This window comes from Mobula birostris, chromosome 5 (genome assembly GCF_030028105.1).
Source record: "Mobula birostris isolate sMobBir1 chromosome 5, sMobBir1.hap1, whole genome shotgun sequence".
Lineage (NCBI taxonomy): Eukaryota > Metazoa > Chordata > Chondrichthyes > Myliobatiformes > Myliobatidae > Mobula > Mobula birostris.
In genome coordinates this window covers 120507516-120519956 of record NC_092374.1, presented here as the reverse complement: position 1 = coordinate 120519956, position 12441 = coordinate 120507516, and the positions used below count along the sequence as shown (strand labels likewise).

The 12441-nt window shown below is 41.2% G+C and overlaps 1 protein-coding gene across 1 annotated transcript in view; it reads right to left on the bottom strand.

Annotated features, from left to right (window-relative positions):
* Positions 1-12441, bottom strand: part of kynu (kynureninase) — a 278857-nt gene that overhangs the window by 29240 nt on the left and 237176 nt on the right. The window contains exon 11 of the mRNA XM_072257274.1: positions 1478-1530. Within this exon, the coding sequence (XP_072113375.1) occupies positions 1478-1530 (53 nt within the window). The remainder of the gene's footprint in view (positions 1-1477; positions 1531-12441) is intronic.

Here is a 12441-nt window from a genome sequence, read left to right as displayed (position 1 = left end):
TTTGGTAAATGTATTGTCACTCTCATAATCAATGATAAGACAAAACAGACATTAAAAGATCTCCTTGTACTTGCAAGTTTCAAGAAATCTCCAACATTTTCAATACATATTGTGAAATATTTACTGAACACGAGATATATTAACAAAATGCTTGGGAAATAATAAGCATGTCACCAAATTTGCTCCATGCAATATGAAAGGACAAGTTGAAGAGCATTAAACTGAATTCCCTGCTGGGATATGCAACAATTTGCATCACCTTTGTTAGATACATGGTTTACCTGTATGTCCAAAGGAAAATAAAAGGCTGGAGTTGTTCAGCACTCTCGTGCAAGGGTGCATCAAAAATCAAACTTACAAAACTTATTGAAAATAGCAAAAACTGCCAATATTTACAAAAAGGTATGTACCAGAAAACACAATATCTGCTCCATACTTTGTCCTGTGTGAATTCTGCAGTCCCTCTCTTTCTCTCTCTCTCTCTCTCTCTCTTTCTTTCCCTATCCCTTTCTCCCTCTCCCCCCCCCTCCCTTTCTTTCCTACTGAGAGTGATGAGCCCCCACTTATTAGGCACCAGGACATACCATCTTTAATCACCTACAAAGTTAACTTAAAACCACACATAAATTAGAATATGATGCAGCCCACAATATAGTTACAATCATTTTACAAAATAAACATTAAATACAGTATACAGACAATATATACACACATACACATCCTCATTACTAAAGAAATGGAATATTCTGCCATGTATGGTGGGCAAGTCATTAAGCCAACCCTTTAGGACCCATTATTGGACATTGAAGTGTGCACACTCAGCGCAACAACAGCCGAATGACAAGGCAATGTTTGTATGTAAATGTACATGTGTAAGGAATGCGATTACCAAGCACTCTCTGTCTCATCTTCAATGCTCAATTAAGAAAATCTGCTCCCATGTGTGGGAAAATGAAGCTTCATGAAAGTTAATATTTTCATATAATTAAAAATACATGAAAATATTACCATCAAAATTTTCATTGACTTTCTTTGACCATCTATGGAAGTGGAAACTCCATTTATTTTAGCTTTAGTGCAGTGACTTTCTTCTTATCCAGAAAAACAAAGTTCTTACCAATTATTAGCAGATTAAGGAAGCAGAAAATTCAGCAAAAATTGGATTTAATTTAGGTAAAATTAAAGTAATTCACTGAAAAGGATAAGCTTAAGTAGCTTCTAAATAGTGAAAATAAAACTAAGCTACATATTTAAAATTTCAACAGAAGTAACAGGGAAGAAAACTCAGTTTAAAAGCAAAATATTATGGATTCTCAAAAATGGCTTCCATGAGAGTAATGATATGTTCATTGGGGTTCTATATTCTAACCATATTCAAAATCAAAATATGAGAGAAACACAATATGTACTGCTTACATTTTTATTTCCAACCTCACTAAATACAAATAATAAATAAAGTTCAGAATATGTTCCTTACTGTTGTCCATTTGAAATCTGGATTTAAAGTTATGACTCCACCAACCAAGTAACCTGAAAAATAAGCAATAAATATAGTTTACAAAGCTAATCCATGCTTATTCAACAAATTTCTCAGAATAAATCAGGCCCTTCATTGTTATTTGTGGAATCTGCAAAGTTTGGATTGTTGTACATAGCGACTATATTTTAAAAGAACATTTTTGTAAAGTGCTGTGAGATATAGTCAGAGAGGCTGTCAAAGTAAATATTGGTTGTCATTTCAAACTGATATTAAGCAACCATACCTAGACATTGGCTTCATCTACTTTTGGTGCATTAAACTGTTTCTGAGTTTAGCATAAATGCCCATAGAGGTCTGTTAAAAACATGCATGCACATAGTTTAAATAGCATAATGGAAGTTTTCACCAAGAAAGATGTGCAAAAGTACATGATCCTTGATGGGACCATACTCAGTTGAAAACAAATGCTTTTAATTTGCTGTACAGCAATTGGAGAGGACATCAACCTTAAAAGGCTTATTTCCCATAATAGACAGGTTAGAGCAACATACATTATCTTCTAAAGAAGAGAGAAGTTGCAGAGGAGAAAGTGGAAGCTCAAACACTTGCTGTGAGTTATATGACCTGGCTAGCGAAGGTCATGGGGTGGTGGAGATGTTCACAGTAAGGCAGGATATAATTAGAATATTATTGCAGAGGGTGGCTTGGGTTATCTCCTCCAGATGTGAAAATTCACTGACAATGGGGGAATATTATGAGTAATACAATAATTTCACAAGACGTGTCAAGAGGAATCTCAACCACTGTAAAAAAAAATCTGACTTCATAAAGGCTTATACTGCAAACATAGACAGGCAAATTCTTCCAATTACACACAAAAAAAATCTACCCTTTCCTTCATCATTATTAGCCTTACCATCTAATGCATACTCCACTCTCCAAATGCAAGAAAATTTAAAGTTAATTATCATTTCCATTTCGATTAAGACAGCACAGAGGGTAACAACAGGCAGCACAGACAGGCCTCATGAATTCTGCATCTGAAAGGATGTAGACATAATACTCTTCTTCTCCCGATCAGCAAATAGCCTGTTCATGGCCATCGCACCTCATGAACACTGGCCGTACATATCTGCTGGGTCTGCTGACGAACATCGTTTCATTGTGAATACACCTTTCCCTTTGACTTGATTGATACTAGGCACTCTGATTTTCATGGGTGTTATCTTGATCATTTTTTTTAAATGGCTATACCTGAAATGCAATTATTTTCTGCTCTGTCTCTGCTGTAGACAGGTCATTGTTTCCCTCACATCCCTCCCGACCCTGAGAAAACAGAGCGGCAGCGACGAAAGGTAAGACAAAGAGTGAAGGGGGCAAAGGAGAAAAGGCGATGATGACCATTGCCTGTTTTTGCACCTGACTTCACAACTCAGAAAGCGGTTGGTGAGAAGAACAGGTCAGAGACAAAAGTCACAGGGACATATACCAGACACTTAGCATACAAGGCAGCATGGTAGCATAATGGTTAGCACAACGCTTTATGGTACCAGTGACCCGGGTTTAATTCCCGGTGTTATTTGTAGGGAGCTTGTATGTTCTCCCTGTGACTGCGTGGATTTCCTCCAGGTGCTCCGGTTTCTTCCCACAGGTCAAAGATGTAGGTTAACTGGTTGTGATTGGGCTATGATTAAATTGGGGGTTGCTAGGCGGCATGACTCAAAGGACTCTAAGGGCCTTTTCTGTGCTGTATCTCAATAAATAAATAAAGACAGATACAAGAGATTGCAGTGTAGAGTGAATAATTATCTGCTGGAGAAACTGGGAAAGTCCAACAACATTAATTGCCAATATTTCAGGTCAGACTTCAGTATAGGGTACCACAGAGTGGAAGTTCTCATATTTCCATTCTATTTCAGAGGAATCAGATTATTACTCATGGTTGGAAGGCTTCCATGATGAGACTGATCTAACAGCTCAAAAAGATGACTTGTACATTGTCGTGCTACCTGGTTGAATGCCAGGTCCACAATTCAGGTGATAAATGTCCTTCTGATGTTCAGTGCCACTGGTTCAGGAAACAGCTGCAATGCAGGCTTAGATGGAGGCAGATAAGGTCTCTCTGCTTCAATGCTTATCCAGCTGGAGGTCCACTCTCCACTGCACGTGAGTGGTTTGGGGCTTTTCGGGAACAGCAGGATAACACCAGAAGCAGCTCAATGTCCTCACTGAGCAGACACGGTACTCATGAGCAGTTATTATTCACACTGAGCAGTGGAATGGTACTAATGAGCAGATTGCCAGTCTCTATGGTCAATCCAAGAGCAGCTTGTGATTACTGATGAGTAACAGAAAGTTGTATGTGAACAGTTAGCTGTTCAGCAGGAACAGAGAGATGCGGCCATACACAGATAACTCTCCCACCCACACCTGAGCGCACGTTGCTCTTCTGTAGATGCAGCGCACAGGAACTTGCCTCTCTTTTTCCTAAATGACAACATGGGCCACCCACCGCCAAAATCCCTCTACTCATCACCCCACCCCTTCCATATATCTTTGTCGGCAGAGTACAAATGCTGATGCTGAAAAGAGATAACTCCAAAGCAGGAAAAATACATTAGCAAACCGACGCCTGCGATTTGGGGTCATCAGCCATCTCTGCTCCAGGTTTCAAGACCAAAATGTTTGTGTACCCACAGACCACCAAGCCATTGTCTACCTGGTTTCCTGGGAGATCACCAGCCTCTGTAGGTGCAGGATTTTGAAGCCTCCATTAGGAGGACACTAATTTCCTGCCACTGCATCCTTTTGGACAGCAGGCTCACCCAGGACCCAGGTGTGTTGTCCCATATTGCTCATTTAAATGGCTCTAGGCAAAGGGCCTGAGATTGACCCCTCCAGGTCATCAAGCACACCAGAAGGACAGTGAGAACCCTTCTATCAGACAAAATGAAGAGGCACAACAGTCAATACACTGTTATGCCAGGACATCAAGAACCATGTACAAGATTGTCAAAGAGGACAGGCACCAAGGTATGAAAGCTTAGACATAAACCATCTGCATAATGATTTTTGATGTATGCATTGTTTGATGTAACTCTGCAATGCCATGAGACTGTTAGACATAGTTCAGCACACCATGGAAATAAGCCTCCCAACCAAAGACTCTGTCTACATTTCTCGCTATCATAATAATGCTGTTAATATAATCAAAGACAATTCCCTCCCTTCCCCCCCCCCCATCCCTTACATGCTCTCTTCTACTCCCACCCACTGGACAGAAGACAGAAAAGTCTGAAATGACGCACCACCAAGCTTAAGGGCAGCTTCTATCTGTCTCCTAGTACGATAAGATGGACTCAGTCACAATGTCATAGAGTAATACGGCACAGAAGCAGTCCATTTGGCACATCTGGTCTATTTGACCCCATCTTCTACTATTCCCATCTACCTGCATCCAGACCATATCCCTCCAAACTATGTATTTATCCTAACATCTCTAAAATGTTAGAATTAAATCTGTTTCTAACACTTTCACTGGCAGCCTGTTCCATACCCACACCACTTTCTGTGTGAAGAAGTTTTCCCTCAGATTCCCCTTGAACATTTAATCTTTCAGCTAACCTCAGGCAGAAAAGCTTGCATGCATTCACCCTATCAACGCCCCTCATAATTTTGCATAATTCTAGAAGATCTCCCCTCATTCTCCTGCAGCCAGGGAACGAAGTCCTAGCCTATTCAGCCTCTCCCTATAACTCAGGTGCTCAAGTTCAGCAACATCCTTGTAAACTTTCTCTGCACTCCTTTAAACTTGGTGACCAGTACTACACACAATACTCTAAATTCAGCCTCACCGAAGTTGTGTACAACTTCAACATAACAACCCAACTCCTTAATTCAATGCCTGATATATGAAAGCCAATTTGCCAAAAGCTCTCTTTCCAACCCTATCCACCTTTGATGCCACCTTTAAGGAAATATGAGCTATTTTCCCAGGTCCATTTGTTCTGCTACGCATCACAGAGCCCTATCGTTCACTGTGTAAATCTTACCCTGGTTTGACCTCCCAAGGCAACACTTCTCACTTGTCTGCATTAAATTCCATGTGCCATATTTCATTCCATTTTCCAAGCTGCTCAAGATCATGCTGCAACCTTTGGTAGCTTTCCTCGTTGTCCACAGCACCCCTACTCTTGGTATCATCTGCAAATATGCCTATCCAGTTTACCAATACCACTTATATCATTAATATAGATGATAAACAACAAAGAATCCAGCACTGATACAATGGCTTCCAGTCAGAGAGACACCATTTACTACCACTCTCTGGCTTCTCCCTCTAAGCCAATATTGCATCCAATTGACTACTTCATTCTGAATGTCAAGTAGCTGAAATTTCTAGAGCAGCCTCCAACGCAGGACTTTGTCATGGGCTTTGCTAAATTCCTGCAGATAACATTCATTGCCTTTCCTTCATCAACCTCTTGGAAACCGCCTCAAAAAAAACTATGAGGCAGGCTTATACATGACCTATCATGCACAAAGTCATGATGACTATTCCTAATCAGGCTTTGCCTATCTAGATACTTAAATAGCCTGTTCCTTAGAATATAGTTTACCCACATTGACATCACGCTCACCAGCCTACAATTCCCCACCTGATTCTTAGATCCTTCTTGAACAACAGAAAACATTAGCTATCCTCCAGTACTTTGACATCTTATTCATTGCCAAGGATATTTTAAATATTTCTGCCAAGGCTCCTAAAATTCTGCACTCACCTCTCACAAGGTCAGATGGGATACCTCATCAAGCCCTGGAGGACTGATCGACCCTAATTTGCCTCAAAAGAGCCAGCACCACTTTTTCTATAATCTGATATGTTCCATAACCTCACTACGCTTTTGCCTCAGTTCTATCGACTCTATGTCTGTCTCCTGAGTAAATAAAGATACAAAAAGTTCATTTAAGATCTCCCACATCTCTTCTGGACCCATGCATGGATGATCACACTGATCTTCAAGAGGACCGACTTTGTCCCTTGCCATCCTATTGCTCTTAATATACTGACAGAAACCCTTGAGATTCTTGGCTGCTTAACCTCACAATCCGCCTTGCTATGGCCTTACACCTTATTGTCTGCACTTCTCAATAATTGCAATACTTTATTCTGTGTTCTCTTATTGCATTCTTTTGCACTCTCTCAATGCACTATTATAATGAAATGACCTATATGTTTTCCACTATGACTTAGTACATGTCAAAACAATAAACCAATTTATCAATAGTTGAGCATGACCTTCAATATAGAACATTGAACATGAAAGAGCATTCTCTTTGGTGCACATAAATTAACAACCTTTTAATTTATGTACTTCCCTTCCACAAAGCCCTCCATTTTTCCTTCATTGGTGTGCCTGTCTTAGAGTTTCTTTAATGACCCAAATGTTTCTGCCCCTACCACCACACCTGGCATTACATTCCACACCCACCACCCTATGTACAAAAGACCTACCTCTAACATCCTCCCTATACTTTTCTCTAATCACCTTAAAATTACAGCTTCTTATATGAGCCATTTCCACCCTGGAATAAAGGCGCTGTCTATCACTCTATCAGTGCCTCTTATTGTCTTATATATCTGTATCACATCACCTCTCTTCCTCATTTACTTCAAGGGCAATAGCCCCAGCTCGCTCAAACCTTCTTCATTAGACATGCTTTCTAATCCAGGCAGCATCCTGGTAAATCTCCTCTGTAACCTCTCTAAAGCTTCCACATCCTTCCTGTCATGAGGGATTCAGAACTGAACACAATATTCCAAGTAAATATCAAATTGATTACCATCTTATGAAGCTTATTTGCTGTTTGTTCAATTTTTTAATGTCCCTGTCTGTGCGAGTGATAGAGAAATACAAGAGAGGCAACAAATTGAGATGAAGCTTTTGCTATATGCTATCAGTTCTCTCAGAGAATCCCCACTTGTATGGGATTGAAAGCTCCTTGAATTGTTGGATAAGGATTAGTGAAAAGTGATTGCTTGTAACAGGAAAGCACAACAGTATAATTAGTAGAGCTACTAGGACTTGATGTTTCAATCCCTATGGTAAGTTGGCACTCTCGATGTTGGCAGTGGGTTTGGAGTGGTGACAAGGAGGGAGGGTAGGTATGTCATCAGGGGGGCACCCTCCTTCTTTGACGTTTCGTTGATAAGCCCACGACGTCTCCAGAGGGCTCAACGGTGCTACCTGGTGTCCCAGATACACCCCCCTCAGTTCCATCCCCTCCTGTCTTCATCTTGCAGCCCAGTTGTTGTCTTTCCTTTTAATCCAAATCCAGTTGCTGCTTTCTTTTGCTGCATTTGACAAGGACTTGATTGCTTGTTGGAGGGAGTGACCCTTCACCTCCATCTTCTTCAAGACTGGTTGTAGATGTAGCAACGAATCCCCTGCATCCCACTTCTACAGGGAAAATCTTGGTCTTCCAGCCATTCTGGGCAGCTTCAGTTGCCAGTTCAGAGCACTTGGTCTTTTTCCTCTCATAAGCTTCTTCGACACCATCTTCCCATGGTACTGTCAATTCCACAATGTATGCCAGCTTGGCTGTTGTGAACCACAGGACCAATTCTGGCCGGAGTGTTGTAGCTGCAAAGTTTGGGGGAAACACAAGCTTTTTTCCCAAGTCCACGTCCATTTTCCAATCCCGAGCAACCTGCAGAATGCTTACATCTTTTGATTTGTATGGTGCTCTGGAGGTTCATGTAATGTAATGTGGTCATGTAATGTAATGTAATCATGTAATGTGGACATTTCCTGCCGGTGTTTGTGGGAGAGCATTTGTGGTGATCCGCCTCTGTTCCAAGATTGATGTCAGCTGTCTGAGAACTTGATTATGCCGCCAAGTGTACCACCCCTGGGTGAGGCTCGTGGTGCATCCAGTTAAAATGTGCCTTAGTGATGCAGGTGCTTGACAAAGAGAGCAAGCAGGGTCTTCTCCCCACCACTGATTCAGGTTCTGGGGTGTGGGTAGGAGGTCATAAGTGGCTCTGATGACAAAATTTAGCCGAGATCCCTCCATCTCCCAGATGTCACGCCAGCTAAGTTTCCTCTTTTCCAGGCTCTCCCAATTAGTCCATTGGCCCTGCTTGGTCATTGAGATGGCCCTGGCATGTCGCTCTGCCTCCTCCTGTCTTTTCAACTCCTCCACCACGAGTCGCCTCTTCTGCACTGATGTTGCATGATTTGTTCCAACTGCCACAACCTATGGACTCACTTTCAAGGACTGCTTATCTCATGTTCTCAATATTTTTGTTCCTTATGTATTTGCACAGTTTGTTGTCGTCTGCAGATTGGCCCTTTGTCCGTCCTGTTGGGTGTGGTCTTTCATTGCTTCTATTGCGTTTCTTGTGTATGCCCACAAGAAAACAAATTTCAGGGTTGTATATGGTGACATACATGTACTTCGATAATAAATCTGCTTTGAACTTTGAAGTTGTTGCAAACTGAGTAAAATAACGTGTATCTACTGCTGATAGTTTATCTCTTGTGCCCCATTGTAGAACTTGAAATGGTCGATTGACGCAAGGCTTAAAATGAGTATCAGTTGATTTCTCATGAGGAACTTGTTATTGCTGACAGATTGTACATTTCGTTGGCTTGAAATACCAACCCCTCAGTGCATTATACATCCAACGGCAATCTTAAGAATATGTGATTATAGGCATAAGCCATAATTTCTGTGGATATGATGTTGATTAGCTACCACTGATGTTTAGTTGTAATCCAAAAGGATCAACAATTTAAATGATATATCTACTGGGACGTTTTCTGATAATGCTACAATGAAATATGGATCACTGGCCATTAGATGAGGCATGATTATTGCATGTGTGGGTGGTATTAATGCAGTTGCCCAGGAATTCTGTGCCGGAAAGTATAAACTTCAAAGTGGAGTCAAAACCCTATGCTATGTTAATACTGGATCTCCCAGACCCCCTGATATGGGATATGGGTTGATCAGAAGACACAGGAGCAGAATTAGGCCATTTGGCCCATTGAGTCTGCTCTGCCAATCAATCATGGCTAATTTATTATCCCTCTCGAATAATTTCAATTGTGAATACCTATCATTCGGTCTGCTGGAGGCCACCACATCAAAAAGTTCCTCTGAGCTATTTGTGGTGGAACTTCTGTGTGTACACTTCCTCTTGTAAATGGGTGCCTTCACAATTCCAACCCCTTCCACTGATTTCAGATCACTTCTGCTCTTTGTAGAGTCATTATGTACAGATCCCATCTTAAACTACCCAGCAATGTCACCACTTGAGCTGGGACTGTTAAATTTTTCATCTCCCTCTTCTGCTACAACCCCTGCTAGGTTCCAGTTCTTTGTTATTTTAAGAGAACATGTCCAACAGCTATAAAAACTGACTACAGTATGAGTAATGAGAATACCATTGTCTTTCCCAGTTGCAGCCTTACCACTAGTTGACTGACCATTCATTCATCATCATCATCATTATGTACCGTGCTGTATGACATGGGGGATTGCAGTCTATGACTATGATTAATCTTGGCAAACTTTTCTACAGAAGTGGTTTGCCATTGCCTTCTTCTGGACAGTGTCTTTACAAGATGGGTGACCCCAGCTATTATCAATACTCTTCAGAGATTGTCTATCTGGTGTCAGTTGTTGTATAACCAGGACATGTGATATGCACCAGTTGCTCTTACCACCATCTACCACCTGGTCCGATGGCTTCATGCGACGCTCTTCAGGGAAGTGATGGGGGGCCTAGGCACCTTGCCCAAGGGGGACGTGCAAGTGAGCGGAGGGAAGGAGCATCTTACGCCTCCTTTAGTAGAGATGTATCTCCACCTGCTACTTCATTAGGCTGCTCTAAAGATGCCCTCTGAAAATCGAACAACATCTTGATGTATGAGAAGAAGAGGGTTCCAAAGGTTAGATACAATTGGATTAAAGCGGATAGTAAAACGTACAAAGGAAGATGTGTGATTAACTCAAGCCTATGCCCAGCTACATTTAGTAGTGCAGGTTAATATGATCAATTGCACCCGTTCCTTGGGGTTTGTCTGCTGTCGTCACCATTTGGGCTTCAGCTAGCCCTGAAGGAGAATGGGTGCTGGTGTGTAATGCTATATTGTTACACAATGAGCTTGCCATGATTGAAAGTTGCCACTTCATGGAAGAGGTGAAATATCCTTCTGACCCCGCATTAGTGGCAAATGCCCAGTTGTGTTGGCTCTGAATCTTCTTTTTTTTTACTTTATTGAGATACAGTGCGGAATAGACCCTTCGAGTCACACCACCCAGAAATCCCTTGATTTAATCTGAGCATACTCATGGGACAATTTAAAATGACCAAGTTAACCTATTAACTGGTAAATCTTTGGACTGTGGAAGGAAACCTGAGCACCCAGACAAAACCCACACAGTCATGGGGGATAAAGTACAAACTCCTTACAGGCAGTGGTGAACATTGAAACTGGGTCACCTGTACTGTAAAGTGATTTGCTAACCACTATACTACCCATGGTTTTAACCATGTTGAGAATTGAAGGTTTGATACCATGAGCAATATGTGAAGTGAATGCAGTGGGTGAGACTTGGTATTGAAAGATCCTTTCACTAAATTGTAGTTTGAGCCCTACTGCCCTTGACCATATTCCTGCGGAGACATCTGCTCTCTGCAATACAAGATTTTACTCCTCCTCGTCACCATTTTCAACAATGGCAGCAATTTATCTTCTGAAATCTATTGATTCTTCTATCTTCTGAGGAGTGCTCTGTTTCCCTACTGAGTTTCAAGTTTAAGTTTAATGTCGTTCAATCATACATGAATACCCATGAATACAGCCAAACAGAACACTGTTACTCTGCGGACAAGGTGCAACAGTCACACACAGCACAAGGCACATATAGCACATATTTAAAAAAGCATTTTTAAAAAAGTCAATGCACAGAAAAAAAAATAAATTGTGCCAACTATAAAAGTAAGCAGATAACATTCAGTACTGAAGAACTGAAGTAAAAGGTCCTCCTTTTAATGAAGTGAGGTGGTCTGTAGCATGCTCTGCTGGATGCTGAAACAATAGTAATGAGAATACTCTACGACTTCCCTGCACTGCCAACATTATGTTCAATGCATTTCAAATAAGTGCACCTCATCATCCATGTCAGCACATTCGAAATGCTGCAGGAACTCAGCAGGCTAGACTGCATCTATGGAAAGAAATAAACAGTCAACATTTCAGACCAAGACCCTTTGTTCAAGAGCTCAGCCTGAAATGTCGACTGTTTATTCCACTCCATAGATGCTGCCTGATCTACGGAGTGCCTATAGCATCTTGTGTGTGTTGCTCTGGATTTCCAGCATCTGCAGAATCTCTTGCATTCATCATCCATGTCCCCCTTTTACATGTACTATCTAATCTAGCTCCACTCAATTCTCCATTTTATAACACTCCTACTCCCATCTATTAAGATGTTTTCCCACTCCTTTTTATGAGGGTATCTTTTAAGTTTAAGATCCACATTGAGAGTACATTTCAAATGGCTCACAGGGCATGTTGCCAAGAACACTTGAAGGCATCATTCAGGTGATTTCATGAGGCACTTACTTACAATTCATTATCTTAACTGCGATGTGCAGAAATTATATACTGCTCTGGTGGCATCTAACCATTGAGTTGCCAGAATCTCAGTTCTGCTTCAGGCTGAAAATTGGTAGTAAGGGATTGTCTACCCTTTATAGTCCTGCTCAATTTTCTGTTTTCTTTAAATCATGTGTAACTGGGAGTGATCTACACCTACTAGTTTTTCAGCAAAGGCAAAATTACCTTCAAAACTCTGTAGTTCATTTCCATGGAAACTTGAATTCAGCCAACTGGCCAATTAGAGCCAGTCAGGCCACAAAACATGCTACCAGACAAGTTCATTGC